Source organism: Rattus rattus, chromosome 6 (genome assembly GCF_011064425.1).
Source record: "Rattus rattus isolate New Zealand chromosome 6, Rrattus_CSIRO_v1, whole genome shotgun sequence".
NCBI classification, from domain to species: domain Eukaryota; kingdom Metazoa; phylum Chordata; class Mammalia; order Rodentia; family Muridae; genus Rattus; species Rattus rattus.
Genome location: NC_046159.1, coordinates 67949938 through 67966162, shown reverse-complemented (window position 1 = coordinate 67966162; position 16225 = coordinate 67949938). Strand labels below are relative to the sequence as shown.

The following is a 16225-nucleotide window of genomic DNA, read 5'->3' as shown; positions in this document are numbered from 1 at the left end:
CAATTTTTCATTGTCTGTCTTTTTCCTTTTCTTTTTTTTTGAAATTGGATTTTTTTAAATTTACATTTCAAATGTTATCCCATTTCCTAGTTTCCCATCCCTAAGCCCTCTATCCCATCCCTCCTCCCCCTTCTTGTATCAGTGTGTTCCTCTACCTAACCACCTTTCTGACCTCACATTCCCCTACATTGGTGGGTCCAGCCATAGCACTACCAAGGGCTTCCTTCTCCTCCCATTGGTGTCCAACAAGGCCATCCTCTGCTATATATGCAGCCGGAGCCATGGGTCTGTCTATGTGTACTCTTCAGTTGGTGGTTTAGTCCCTGGGAGATCTGGTTGGATGGTATTGTTATTCTTACAGGGTTGCAAGCCCCTTCAGCTCATAAAATCCTTTCTCTAACTCCTCCAATGGGGACACCATTCTCAGTTCAATGGTTTACTGCTAGCATTCGCCTCTCTATTTGTCATGCTCTGGAAAAGCCTATCAGGAGACAGCTATATCAGGCTCCTGTCAGCATGCACTTCTTGAAATCAGCACATTGTCTGGGTTTGGTGGCTGTATATTTATGGGCTGGATCCACAGATGGGGCAAGCTCTGGATGACCATTCCCTTAGTCTCTCCTCCAAACTTCGTCGACCTATCACCTGCTATGGATATTTTAGTTACCCCCTTTAAGAGGGACTGAAGCATCCATACTTTGGTCATCCTTTTTCTCATCTCCTCCCAGTCTTTCCAGTCATCCTCATTCAGGATATTTTCTACTTCCATCCATTTGCCTATGAATTTCATGAAGTCATTGTTTTAATAGCTCAGTAGTACTCCATTGTATAAGCGTGCCTGATTTTCTGTATCCATTCCTCTGTTGAAGGACATCTGGGTTCATTACAGCTTCTGGCTATTATAAATAAGGCTGCTATGAAAATAGTCGAGCGTGTGTCTTTATTATATGTTGTAGCATCATTTGGGTATGTGCCCAGGAGTGGTATAGCTGGGTGCTCAAGTAGTACTATGTCCAATTTTTTGAGGAACCTCCAAACTGATTTCCAGAGTGGTTATATCACCTTGCAATCCCACCAACAATGGAGGAATGTTTCTATTTCTCCACATTCTTTCCAGCATCTGTGGCCACTTGAGTTTTTGATCTTAGCCATTCTGACTGATGTGAGGTAGAATCTCAGAGTTGTTTTGACTTGCATTCCCCTGATGCTTAAGGATGTTGAACATTTCTTTATGTACTTCTCAGCCATTCAATATTCATCAGCTGAGAAGTCTTTGTTTAGCTCTGTACCCCATTTTAATAGGGTTATTTGAATCTCTAGAGTCTAACTTCTTGAGTTCTTTGTCTATATTAGATATTAGCCCTGTATCAGATATAGGATTGGTAAAAATCTTTTCCCAATCTGTTGGTTGCCCTTTTGTTCAAATGACAGTATCCTTTGGCTTATAGAAGCTTTGCAATTTTATGAGGTCCCATTTGTAGTTTCTTGGTCTTAGAGCATAAACCATTGGTGTTCTGTTCAGGAAATTTTCCTCAATGCCTGTATGTTTGAGGTTCTTCCCCACTTTTTCTTCTATTATTTTGAGTGTATCTGGTTTTATGTTTAAGTCCTTGATTCACTTGGTCTTGAGCTTTGTACAGGGTGATAAAAATGGATTGATTTACATTCTTCTGCATCCTGAACTTGAGTTGAACGAGCATCATTTGTTGAAAATGCTATCTTTTCCCCATTGGATGGTTTTAGCTCCTTTGTCAAAGATCAAGTGATCATAGGTGTGTGGCTTCATTTCTGGGTCTTCAATTCTATTCCATTGATCTACCTGCCTGTCTTTGTACCAATACCATAAAGTCTTTATCACTATTCCTCTGTAATACAGCTTTAGGTGAGGGATGGTGATTCCCCCAGAAGTTCTTTTATTGTTGAGGATAGTTTTTGCTATCTTGGTTTTTTATATTCCTAATGAATTTGCAAATTCCTCTTTCCAGCTCTATGAAAAATTGAGTTGAAATTTTAATTGGGGTTGCATTGAATCTGTAGATTGCTTAGGGTACAATGGCTATATTAATTAATTCTGCCAATCTATGAACATGGGAGATCTTAACATCTTCCAAGATCATCTTCAGTTTCTTTCTTCAAAGACTTGAAGTTCTTGTCATACAGATCTTTCATTTGTTTGGTTAGAGTCATACCAAGGTATTTTATGTTATTTGTGACTTTTGTGAAGGGTTTCATTTCCCTAATTCCTTTCTCTGTCCGTTTATCCTTTGAGGATCCAGCTATACCTCTCTTGGGCATATACCCAAAAGATGCCCCAACATATAAAAAAGACACGTGCTCCACTATGTTCATCGCAGCCTTATTTATAATAGCCAGAAGCTGGAAAGAACCCAGATGCCCTTCAACAGAGGAATGGATACAGAAAATGTGGTACATCTACACAATGGAATATTACTCAGCTATCAAAAACAATGACTTTATGAAATTCGTAGGCAAATGGTTGGAACTGGAAAATATCATCCTGAGTGAGCTAACCCAATCACAGAAAGACATACATGGTATGCACTCATTGATAAGTGGCTATTAGCCCAAATGCTTGAATTACCCTAGATGCCTAGAACAAATGAAACTCAAGACGGATGATCAAAATGTGAATGCTTCACTCCTTCTTTAAAAGGGGAACAAGAATACCCTTGGCAGGGAAGAGAGAGGCAAAGATTAAAACAGAGACTGAAGGACACCCATTCAGAGCCTGCCCCACATGTGGCTCATATATATATACAGCCACCCAATTAGACAAGATGGATGAAGCAAAGAAGTGCAGAAGTGTAGATCGCTCCTGAGAGACACAGCCAGAATACAGCAAATACAGAGGCGAATGCCAGCAGCAAACCACTGAACTGAGAATAGGACCCCGTTGAAGGAATCAGAGAAAGAACTGGAAGAGCTTGAAGGGGCTCGAGACCCCATATGTACAACAATGCCAAGCAACCAGAGCTTCCAGGGACTAAGCCACTACCTAAAGACTATACATGGACTGACCCTGGACTCTGACCTCATAGGTAGCAATGAATATCCTAGTAAGAGCACCAGTGGAAAGGGAAGCCCTGGGTGCTGCTAAGACTGAACCCCCAGTGAACTAGACTGTTGGGGAGAGGGTGGCAATGGGGGGAGGGTTGGGAGGGGAACACCCATAAAGAAGGGGAGGGGGGAGGGGGATGTTTGCCCGGAAACCGGGAAAGGGAATAACACTCGAAATGTATATAAGAAATACTCAAATTAATAAAAAAAAAAAAGAAAGAAAGAAAGGCTACTGATTTGTTTGAATTAATTTTATAACTAGCCACTTTCCTGAAGTTCTCTGGTGGAACTTTTGGGGTCACTTAAGTACACTATCATATCATCTTCAAATAGTGATATTTTTACTTCTACTTTTCCCATTTTTATCCCTTTGTCCTCATTTAGTTGTCTGATTGCTCTGAGTAGGACTTTGAGTATTATATTGAATAAGTAGGGAGAGAGTGGGCAGCCTTGTCCAGTCCCTGATCTTAGTGGGATGGTTTCAAGTTTGCCTCCATTTAGTTTGCTGTTGGCTACTGGTTTGCTGTATATTCATCCCTGGGAATGAAGCCTACTTGATCATGATGGATGCTTGTTTTGATGTGTTCTTGGATTTGGTTTGTTGGAATTTTATTGAGTATTTTTACGTTGATATTCATAGGGAAATTGTTCTACAGTTTTCTTTCTTTGTTAGGTCTTTGTATGTTTTAGGTGTAAGCATAATTATGGCTTCATAGAAGAAATTTGGTAGTGCTCCTTCTGTTTCTATTTTGTGGAATAGTTTGTACATTATTGGTATTATGTCTTCTATGAAGGTCTGATAGAATTCTCCACTAAACCCATCTAAACTAGTGTAGATGACAACTGACAGATTCAGGTGAGATGAAGAATGATGAAAATCCTAGAAGAGGGTGTAGTTTCTGTTGTAGAGGATACAAGCCATATGTTTATCAGAGAACAGGTATAGTCTCCATTAATTCTCTAACTGCTAATTTCTAATTCTAATATAATAAATCTCTAACAACAATTGCTGATATAGGTTTACTCAGTGGAAACAGAGAGTGTAAGTACTCTACTAATACTAGGAAAATGAAAAGGAACTGGGGAGTAAGAGGTAGTAGGCAAGTAGGCAAGAGGTAGTGGGGTGTTTGAATATTTTTTTTTTTATTATCGATACCTTTTGTGACTCTGATTGTTTTCTCACAGCTAAGATACTGAATCCTATGCATTCCATGATTATTCTGAGTTTTCAAAGTTGCTTTTCTGATTTATACTTCTATGTTACAGGTAAGGTTAGGTTTCTCTGTTGTCATCACTGGCTTCCTTAAGAATGTTCAAAGCAGGTGAATGTTCTTAAGACTCCCATGTAGTTTTTATAAGAAATGTTCCATGCAAGGAAACTGCCTGAAAGTCTATCATCATGCCTTCTTATAGTTCTACATGTCCTATCAATGGGAAGTAGCATAGTGGCCTGTCATCAGAAACTTAGGTTGAAGTGATACAATGTGAAAGGGTGAAACAGGATGTGCAGTATAGCAACACTAAGATCTAGAATGAAGTAGAAGAGGGAAATGTAAAATAAAAAGATTTTCTTATGATGTAAGCCTATTTAATGAATAAGAATATTTGAGAGAGAAATATTTAAAGATGGTTAAGATTTAAACACAATTCCAAAATATGAAACCTATATAAGTTTTCTAAACTTATATCTCCACCAAATGTCCACCTTCTTTTAGACCATTCCTGTATTTTTCTCCCATCATCCTAGGTGAAGAATATGAGAAGGAATGTTCACTCCATGTATTAACTGCCCCAATGGCCCCAAGGCCTATGACTTCTACTGTTATGCTTTGTTTAGAAAAATAAATCTTACTTCACTGCAGATATTGAGGGCCAGGGAAATTGTTTATGAAATGAGCTGGGGTGGGGGGAGGGCTATTGTAAAAGTATTTATTTATGACATGGGAGGGCTCCTCTGTTCCTGTGATTAATTGGGAATCACCATAAGAACACATTTTTTTTCATATAACCCACTTCCTTTACTTACCTTTGCCCTTTCATTTGCCATGACAGGTCACTTTCTCTTATTTTCTCTTTTAAAACAAACACCTACGACATGTCCTACCTGTTCTCAATAGAGCAGAGACTTCCGTAACAGTCTTCCATGGTGACAATTGTGTTCAACTGCCAACACATCTGTATGAATCTCCATGATGCCATCCTGATGCAATTCAATCCTGTCTACTTCCTCTCAAGTGCTATTGCTGCTCAAGCACACTCTGTGCCTCCCAGAGAAGAACCACAGAAAAGAACTGAGCTCAGATTATGGGTGAAAACTTCGTTTAAAAAAGTGCCTACTGACAACTGACTTGCCCAGATGTGTGATCATCCACTTCTTTAGACAAAGTTCATGAGTTTATACTTTTTCCTATACATTTCTCATGTGAGATCTGAGAAATTTCTGCTTTAAGCTTCAATGGCTGCATGGAGGGTTCCCAGTGAACTTGTATGCAGATAATATCTATAATTTCTCTTCAGATATTAGATGTTAACTTTCCAGCTGCAAAGGAAATCATACATACAGAATGTTTATTATTTAGAGTGAAACATAAATATCAATGTCTTCCAGGTGCTTTTTGGAATTTGATAGTGATAGTGAGTAGTTTAGATTGAATTTACTTTTCGTAGCATATGGGTTAGCAGACTAAGCTCTATGCAGGTGAAGAGAGAACACATTTTTCCAGTTAAAGATATCATTGTGCAGAGAGCCTAATAGAAATTCTCTTCAGATAACTCCATCTTCTATAAGATCAAGAACAAGGAAAAGTGGATGGAAAGAGAGTAACAGGAGTGTATTGAGTTACTTCAAACAGGAGAGGAAACTTTCTATTGTCCAGACTATGGTTATTGAAGGAGTCTGTCAAAATGTTCATGTAAAGAATAGGCAATATCAGAGGGGCAGACACGCCTGGGAAGCCAGAAGAGACTACACTCTGCCCACATTTCTGACTCTAGAAGAAAACGCAAAGCGCCATCTGGGACCCCTGTGCACAGGGACCCAAGAAAAGGCAAGGCAGGCCCTTCTGGTGGCTACCCTCACTGAGAGCTGAAACGCAGCCCCGGAGGAGAGACTTCATGCCCTGGACCAGAGGTAGACCAACCTTTCTGCTCCAAGTGACCTGCCTGGTGGACTCAGGACATACACAGGAAAAATTCCTCTGGGACTGGATACTTCCAATTTCTAACTGGAGTCTGAACCTTGCTGATCCTGGCCCACAGCTCCCTGCTCCCAAACCCCGTGGGAGAGAGAGCTCATTGCCCAGACAGGTGGACACTCCTGAAACTGCAGGGTAGGAGAGACTCCTAGTACTGCCCACCCTTGCCCACATCCCTGGCCCATGAGGAAACTGTATAGGGCCTCTGGGATCAGGAAGATAGGGGCACTCAAGCAGCAGGTCCCCTGTGTCCAGACACCGCCCAGATGTGAAGGGACTCAGTCAAGGTCAAACAGCTCCCTGCACCCAAATCCCATGGGAGGGAGATCTAAACTTTTAGAGGGGCAGACATACCTGGGAAATCAGAAGAGACTACACTCTGCCCACATTTCTGACTCTAGAGAAAAACACCTAGCGCCATCTGGGCTCCCTGTGCACAGGGACCCGAGAAAAGGCAGGGCAGGCCCTTCTGGTGGCTGCCCTCACATAGAGCTGAAACGCAACTCCCGAGGAGTGACTTTAGGCATGAGACCAGAGGTAAGACCAACTTTTCTGTTCCAAGTGACCTGCGTGGTGGATTCAGGACACACGCCCTCAAGAAGAGCTAAAGACCAGTAGACAGGAAGACTACACGCCTGAAATCAAAATACTCTGTTCCCATAACAGGCTGAAAGAAATCAGGAAAACAGGTCTACAGCACTCCTGACACACAGGCCTAAGGACGGTCTAGCCACTGTTAAGAATAGCAGAACAAGATAACACCAGAGACAATCTGATGGCAAGATCTAAGTGCAGGAACCCAAGCAACAGAAACCAAGACTACATGGCATCATTGGAGCCCAATTCTCCCACCAATGCAAACACTGAATATCCAAAAACACCAGAAAGGCAAGACGGAGATTTATAATCACATTTGATCATGATGATGGAGGACTTCAAGAAAGATATAAAGAACCCCCTTAGAGAAACGCAGGAAAACATAAATAAACAAGTAGAAGTCTATAGAGAGGAATCACAAAAATCCCTGAAAGAATTATAGGAAAACACAATCAAACAGGTGAAGGTATTAAAAACGGAATTAGAAGCAATAAAGAAAGCACAAAAGGAGACAACCCTGGATGTAGAAAAACAAAGGAAGAAACATGGAGCCTTAGATACAAGCATCACCAACAGAATAGAAGAGATAGAAGAGAGAATCTCAGGAGCAGAAGATTCCATAGAAATTATCGACACAACTGTTAAAGATAATGTAAAACAGAAAAAGCTACTGGCTAAAACCAAACAGGAAATCCAGGACACAATGAGAAGAACAAACCTAAGGATAATAGGTATAGAAGAGAGTGAAGACTTCCAGCTCAAAGGAACGGTAAATATCTTCAACAAAATCGTAGAAGAAAACTTCCCTAACCTAAAGAAAGAGATGCCCATAAACATACAAGAAGCCTACAGAACTCCAAATAGATGGGACCAGAAAAGAAACTCCTCCTTTCACAAAATAGTCAAAACACCAAAGGCACAAAACAAAGAAAGAACATTAAAATCAGTAAGGGAAAAAAGTCAAGTAACATATAAAGGCAGACCTACCAGAATTATACCAGACTTCTCACCAGAGACTATGAAAGCCAGAAGATCCTGGACAGATGTCATACAGACCCTAAGAGAACACAAATGCCAGCCCAGATTAGTGTATCCAGCAAAACTCTCAATTAACATACATGGAGAAACCAAGATATTCCATGACAAAACCAAATTTACGTAATATCTTTCTACAAATCCAGCCCTACCATGGATAATAAATGGTGAAGCCCAACACAAGGAGGCAAACTACACCCTAGAAAAAGCAAGAAACTAATTGTCTTGCGACAAAACAAAGAGAAGAAAAGCACACAAACATAACCTTACATCCAAATATGAATATAACAGGAAGCAATAATCACTATTCCTTAATATCTCTCAACATCACTGGTCTCAACTCCCCAATAAAAAGGCATAGATTAACAAAGTGGATATGCAATGAGGACCCTTCATTCTGCTGCCTACAGGAAACACACCTCAGAGACAAAGACAGACACTACCTCGGAGTGAAAGGTTGGAAAACAACTTTCCAAGCAAATGGTCGGAAGAAGCAAGCTGAAGAACCAATTCTAAAATCAAAAAAAATCAATTTTCAACTAAAACTCATCAAAAAAGATAAGGAAGGACACTTCATGTTCATCAAAGGAAAAATCCACCAAGATGAACTCTCAATCCTAAATATCTATGCCCCAAATACAAGGGCACCTACATACGTAAAAGAAACCTTACTAAAGCTCAAAACACATATTGCACCTCACACAATAATAGTAGGAGATTTCAACACTCCACTCTCATCAATGGAAAGATCATGGAAACAGAAATTAAACAGAGACATAGACAGACTAAGAGAAGTCATGAAACAAATGGACTTAACAGATATTTATATAACATGTTATCCTAAAACAAAATGATTACCTTCTTCTCAACACTTCATGGTACTTTCTCTAAAATTGACCATATAATCGGTCATCAAACAAGCCTCAACAGATACAGAAAGATAGAAATAATCCCATGCATCCTATCAGACTACCACAGGCTAAAGCTGGTCTTCAATAACAATAAGGAAAGTGCGCCCACATGAACATGGAAGTGGAAAAATGCTCTACTCAATGATAACCTGGTCAAGGAAGAAATAAAGAAAGAAATTAAGGACTTCTTAGAATTTAATGAAAGTAAAGGTACAACATACCCAAACTTATGGGACACAATGAAAGCTGTGCTAAGAGGAAAACTCATAGCTCTGAGTGTCTGCAAAAAGAAAAAGGACAGATCACATATCAGCAACTTGACAGCACACCTAAAAGCTCTAGAACAAAAAGAATCAAATATACCCAGGAGGAGTAGAAGGCAGGAAATAATCAAACTCAGAGCTGAAATCAACCAAGTAGAAACAAAAAGGACCATAGAAAGAATCAAGAGAACCAAAAGCTGGTTCTTTGAGAAAATCGCCAAGATATTTAAACCCTTAGGCAGACTAACCAGTAGACATAGAGAGTGTGTCCAAATTAACAAAATCAGAAAGGAAAAGGGAGACATACTACAGAATCAGAGGAAATTCAAAAAACCAACAGATCCTACTACAAAAGCCTATATTCAACAAAACCTGAAAATCTGAAGGAAATGGACAGGTTCCTAGACAGACCAGGTACCGAAGTTAAATCAGGAACAGATAAGCCATATAAAAAAAGAATTTTCAACAAATGGTGCTAGTCTAACTAGACATACTCACTTAGAACAATATAAATAGATCCATATCTATCACCCTGCACAAAACTCAAGTAGATCGAAGACATCAAGATAAAACCTAACACACTTAATCTATTAGAAAAGTGTCTTGAACACATTGGCACTTGGGACAATTTCCTGAACAGAGTACTAAATAGCTCAGGAACTAAGATCAACAATTAAGTATCTCATGAAAATGAAAAGCTTTTGAAGGCTAACAATGCTCTCAATAGAATAAAATGATATTTTAAAATACTATTTAATCTTTGTCTTTTACAGTCCAGATTTTATTCTCCTCCCTGTCTACTCTCTGCCTGTTCCCCATCCTATACCTCCTCTCTTACTCCTGTCTCCACTAGGATGTCCCTACCCGACCCACCACCCACCATGCCACCATCCCACCGGACCTCTAAACTCCCTGGAGCCTCCAGTTTCTTGAGGGTTCGATGCATCTTCTCTGACTGTATTTCTGTTGGGGGCCTCATATCAGCTGGTGTATGCTGCCTAGTTGGTATTTCAGTGTCTGAGAGACCTTGGGGTTTCAGGTTAATAGAGATTGCTGGTCTCCCTACAATGTCTTTCTTCTCAGATTCTTCTAGATTTTCCCTAATTCAAACACTAAAAGTTAATAACATTGCAAATTACATTTTCCTAATGAAGTTCATTGTGGGGCATTATAAAGTATGTATTTACTAATTTGCATTGGTCACTTTTAATATACGTTAATAAAATTTTCACAGGTGAACAACTGATACTTGTCAACTTGTTTTTCAGGTAAGAGGCAAAATACCTCACATAAAACCATTAGCTACATTTATATTACAGTTCTTGTTTTTGTTTTTGTTTTCTTCTAGAAAGCAATAGCTGTCCTTCAGTCTGCAGATTTTCCAGTTAGTCATAAAGACTATCAAACAAGTGTACACAAGATTTGATATTTAGTTCAGTTAACTAATTTTATGCTAACCAAAGTCAAATGTATTTCAAAGCCATGATGTCTTCTTGTGCATGTGCTAATGTGGAAGCATCCCAAGGTTTTGCCCACAGCAGGGTTTATGTCTACAGACTTCTCTCTGATTTTGCTTTGAGATAGGCTGCTAATAAGATACCCAGATTGGCCTTGAACTTATTCTTCAACATAGATAGGTCGTGCTTACACTTGCAACCCTTCTACTTCAGCATCCTGAGTAGTTTGGATTGCAAATCTGTGCTACAGAGCCAGACAATTGATTAGGCTATTTGCTATTTATAAGTATACAAGAAGAACACAGGCTGGTGACCTGGAAAGCTATGGAACATTTTTGGTACCATGAGTACAAATGTCACAGTGTGAAAACAGAAAATGAACACTTACTATGAAAAGAATGGTAGACATACACAGTTATTGTAAAAGGGTCCACAAGATTCCTGGTACTGTGAGATCTCAGTCTGTAGATGATATCCAAAATAGAAAATTACCAGGCTAGACAGACGACAATGAATGAGACTTATTCTTAACCTCAGAGAAATGAATGTAAGGTAAGTTGGTTGAGATGATTTTTCTTAAGGTTTGTACAAGAATGTTTACTTAATAAAAGCTAACTTTACAAAATGATATGAAGCTTTATCAACATATCTAAAATCATCATTTCTTTTTTTAGTATGAATATATCACTTTGAATCAATTAATTTACACCTACAATTTTTACAATTTTTAATCCACTCAGTTCTTACTAATTTTTAGACTTCCAGATGAATTTCAAGCAATCTGTATAAAAGTGAGACTTTTTAAATTGATTCTAAATGCACTCAGATTTATTTTTCTTAACTAATCATGTAATAAAACTTTAAAACTATGTCACAGAAAAATGTGTTTCCCAATGCTGCCATTTTTTCCTTGTGTTTCCCAGAACAGAGTATCTGGAAAAGGGTGCGGAGGGTTCAAACTTCACTCACACCTGAGGTAAAGCAGGGCTGCTAACAGGAAAGAGGTAACATTTATGACAATTATCAGTTGTTACCAGAAAAGTCACCTGCTCTTTCTTGGAAACTCTTTGATCCCATGCCAAGTGCTTCCCACCATCCTAGGCTGCATACGCATTCCAGTTATTTACTATGATGCCCCTCCCTCAAGTCCCGTTATAAAAACACAGCCATCTCTGTCCTCACAAACCATCCAGATCTCTGCAAGACTGCTAAGGAGGAGCAGAAAGATGATGAGAGGTAGGCATTGGTTCATCTCTCACACGCAGGGCAGGTGTCTGTATCCTCAGACAACACAGAGCTTTGTAACTTTGGCTTTTTAGGAAGATCTCAGGGAGAAGAAATAAAACTGATTTCCACTTAATTCCTATATCACAGGAGAGAGACAGGGTGATATAATTTTCCATTGAGAGTTAATCAAGGAACAGGAGGGTTGGTTCTCTCTGAATGTCCTCACTAACCACAGTACCTGGAGTTACTCTTGTCTGTTCCTCCCTCACAGTTAAGATGTTGCGTCACATGGCCTTCCCAGTCATGTCCTGGATGCTGCTCTCCTGCCTGATGCTCTTATCACAGGTGCAAGGTAAGACATCTCTGTCAGAAGCAATAACTCTTGCAAGTTTATTGAGACTAGAAAGTCTTATGTGGCAGTTAGGAGGAAAATATACACAGGTAAACTGCATGCAACTGTTCTACTATCCTTTCTTTTTCCAGACCATTGTTGTAGAAGGTATCAAAGTGATTGGTCTGTCACTGTGGAAAGACAGGGTTTCTCATTTCTTCAGGATGCTGTAATTTATGTTGCTAGGATAAAAAGGAAAAATATGATGATTAATAATGAACTCTATGGGAGAAGATAGATGAACAACTGAATTTAAGACTCTCTGCCCAGAACTGGTAGAGTCATGAATTAATGTATAGGAAAGAAGAGAAATAGGCTGCTGCACCACTTACTATGTCTGTTTATCCCAGAAAACTTTTTTCAAAGACTGTGGGAAGACTTGATATTGATTTTCTTCCAAAAAATTATCTACAAAAATATCCCTATTTTGACCTTCCATCTCAATCTCACTTTTCCTCTCACCCATTGCTTTGTTTATCTTACTCCACCCCAGGAGAAGACTCTCCGAAGAAAATACCCTCTGCACGCATTAGTTGCCCCAAAGGCTCCCAGGCATATGGCTCCTACTGCTATGCCCTGTTTCAGATACCACAGACCTGGTTTGATGCAGAAGTAAGTGCTGGGAAGAAGAAGGTACATGTGGCTCATGGGGGAATGTTAGGTTCCATTCTCCCTAGTTCCTTCTGTCTGAGACGAAGAGGTGACTTTGAACTTAACCTCTCCTCTTACCTACTTCTGTCTTCCAGTGAAGAATAAATCCTCTTTCATTTTGTTCATCACATAGCTGGCTTGCCAGAAGAGACCTGAAGGACACCTTGTATCTGTGCTCAATGTAGCTGAAGCTTCATTTCTGGCATCCATGGTGAAGAACACAGGAAACAGCTACCAGTATACCTGGATTGGACTCCATGACCCCACTCTGGTATGATACCCTCTTCTCTGTTTCCTCTCAATGCTATTATCATGTCTATGCCTCCCCGGAAGAACCCTAAAAGACAGGAATCAGACACTGCATAACATTAGGACCAGGGAAACTGTTATGGACAGTTGTAGAGTTGTGTGCTATGAGAGCCCTAGACTTCAGATGAAGATCATGTGCCTATTATTGACATTTGGAGAGGTCTGCATGAGGCACTGGAATTACTCTCTGTCAGTTTTAGAGAGTCTACACACTGTATGATCAAGACATACAAAATAAAGAGACAACTTACATTTTCTCTTGATAGAATAGCCACCTTTCTTCCATTTTAGATTAAATTGCTGATTTAGCATCAATTATACTTTGAATAAACATCAATGGGTATTAATTCCATCAGTAGTTTCTGTGTTAATAAATAGAAGTGAAGACAACAACAATTTCTATTGGTGTGCTTTTGAAAGCTACATATATTAAACCAATTTCTGAGAGGTTGGGAGGGAATGTAGGATTTCATTGATGATTTCACAACTGTGGAGCTTACAGGACCCTTCTTTTTATCTGCATATCTCCTCACTAGGGTGCAGAACCCAATGGAGGTGGATGGGAGTGGAGTAACAATGACATAATGAATTATGTCAACTGGGAAAGGAACCCATCTACTGCCTTAGACCACGGATTCTGTGGCAGCTTGTCAAGATCTTCTGGTAAGAAAAAAAAAAAAAAAAAAAAAGAAAGAAAGCAAAGTGCCATGATGCCTAAATGCATGCCTGTATTCTCAAATCCCTGAGTTAGGAAATGAAATGTGTTCTTGCTCTCTTTCATCTTCTTTCTTGGCTTCCTGGCCAAGATTTTAACACTGGTGAACATGAAAGGAGTGCCTTTATTTTTCTTTCTCCATCTCTTTTTAAATTGTGTATTTCTTATTTACATTTCAAATGTTATTCCCTTTCCAGGTTTCCAAGACAACATCTCCCAAACCCTCCCCCTCCCCTTCTATGTGGGTGTTCCCCTCCCCATCCTCATCTCATTACCACCCTCCCACCAACAATCCTATTCACTGGGGGGTCCAGCCTTGGCAGGGCTAAGGGCTTCCACTTCCACTGGTGCCCCTACCAGGCTATTCATTGCTACCTATGGATTTGGAGCCCAGGGTCAGTCCATGTATAGACTTTGGGTGGTGGCTTAGTCCCTGGAAGCTCTGGTTGGTTGGCGCTGTTGTTCATATGGGGTCTCAAGCCCCTTCAACTCTTTCAGTCCTTTCTCTGATTCCTTCAGTGGGTGTCCCATTTGCAGTTCAGTGGTTTGTTGCTGGCATTCACCTATGTATTTGCCATATTCTGGCTGTGTCTCTCGGGAGAGATAAACATCCGGTTCCTGTCAGCCAGCACCTCTTTACTTCATCCATCTTATCTAGTTTAGTGGCTGTATATGTAAAGGCCACATGTGGGGCAGACTCTGAATGGCCATTCCTTCAGTCTCTGTTCTAAACTTTGCCTCCCTATCCCCTCGTAAGGGTATTCTTGTTCCCCTTTTAAAGAAGGAGTGAAGCATCTGCATTTTCATAATCAAATTCACACATTGAGGTGTATGTTATTTAAGTTTCCCAAGATTCATGGTCCTGAATAACTCAACCTGCTTTTCTTCCCAGGATTTCTAAGATGGAGAGATACTACATGTGAAGTGAAGTTGCCCTACGTCTGCAAATTTACAGGTTAAAATTACCAGACGGCAAACAGCATTAGTTTGTCCTGAAGCACATCCTGGTCAAGGGGCAAAATATGAAGACTTGCGTAGAAAAAGTGTATTCTATCTACAGTCCACATTGGAGCCCTAATCATTCTTTAGCCAATTTTTTATAAGTTGTGTCCTCATGTCTTGGAAAGCAATAATAAACCTCAGTCTCTCTTCGAACTTTGTGTTCCATTAATATTATCACTATTTGTGTTATGAGCACACATAAATGTGTATGAATGTCACAGAGTGCCCAAGAAGGTCAGAGGATAACTTTAAGAAATCAGTTGTTGCCTTCTATCTATTGAGAAAGGGACTATTATATTTGCTGCACAGTAAACTTACAATCATCAAAGAAATTGTCTTATCTGCTCTCCATTTTTCCATATCAGTAATGAATTTTTCAATAGGTATAACTACATTCAGTTAATTTTAAGTGAGTTTCCTGAGAGCAAATGAACTCAATGCTTCTGGCTTGAGAAAGAACATTTTTATCCACCAAGCCATCTTGCTAGCCCTGTGCACCATTTTTAATTGCATTTGTAAATGTGAATCAGATATACTCTGATCACAGTTTCTCCTTCCCCAACTTCAGTTCTTCCCTCATTCTTACCCACCCAATTCCATGCCCCTTATTTCTTTCTCACTTGAAAAAACCAACAACACAAACCAGATACAATCCTTGCAAAGATGAAAATTGAAACATAAATATTAAAGCAAATGACCAATGGCAAAGATTGTCAAGATGAGAGAGGAGACATGACAATTGCTTCTCAGTTCCTTGTGTATAGACAATGCCTTATGGCATGTGTTTATCACTCCACTGTAACTAAGAGTGTGATTGATCTCATTGAGTGTTGTCTTGTAATACATAAAGACATTGTGTTTTCTCAAGTCATTACTGAAGGTGGAGGCAAATTGTTGACATTTTTATCAGTTCAGTTATTATCATCCTTGATATTTGATATTAAAATACAATCTATATGATATTGAGGTTTGTTGGCAATGGGGAAAAATAAATTACCAGAGCAGTGCAGACATAAAGACTCTAGAACCTTCTTATTCCCTTTACGATGAGAAAAAAAGAAAATTTGAAAGTGTTAGAACATATTCTCTTTGGACTAATGAGAGAATTAAAGGAGTAGGGAACATCTCTTTCCTGGTGTTTTCATAAGAATAAAAGGTATAGCTCCTTCTCTCTATACCTATAAGCTGTATGGAGAAAGGCTCAATGCTCTTTCTGTGTGGGTCCTTAGGCAGAGGTCCTTACTCCTGTAAGTTCTATTTCTAGGGAGACACTAATATTTCTATAAGATATTTTTCCTCACATCCCACATCAGAGTCTTGTGATAAAAGGCAAAAGTAATCAAGACCCTGTCAGACAAAGAGAAAAAGAAGACTTTGAAGTCAACCTTAAAACAC

General features: G+C 39.5%; 1 protein-coding gene across 1 annotated transcript; it reads left to right on the top strand.

Annotated features, from left to right (window-relative positions):
* The first annotated feature begins 11687 nt into the window (after positions 1-11687).
* On the top strand, positions 11688-14983 carry LOC116903663 (regenerating islet-derived protein 3-beta). The gene is made up of 6 exons (XM_032906319.1): positions 11688-11771; positions 12034-12114; positions 12647-12765; positions 12938-13075; positions 13650-13776; positions 14721-14983. Exons 1-6 carry the CDS (start codon positions 11762-11764, stop codon positions 14786-14788), a joined length of 543 nt encoding a protein of 180 aa, XP_032762210.1. The 5' UTR covers positions 11688-11761; the 3' UTR covers positions 14789-14983.
* The last annotated feature ends 1242 nt before the right edge of the window (positions 14984-16225 follow it).

What these genes read in the sequence shown, in the direction of transcription:
- LOC116903663 (XM_032906319.1), top strand. An exon ending in GCTCTTATCACAGGTGCAAG is followed by an intron (nt 12,115 to 12,646) that starts GTAAGACATCTC and finishes ACTCCACCCCAG; the next exon opens with GAGAAGACTCTCCGAAGAAA. An exon ending in CAGCTTGTCAAGATCTTCTG is followed by an intron (nt 13,777 to 14,720) that starts GTAAGAAAAAAA and finishes TTTTCTTCCCAG; the next exon opens with GATTTCTAAGATGGAGAGAT.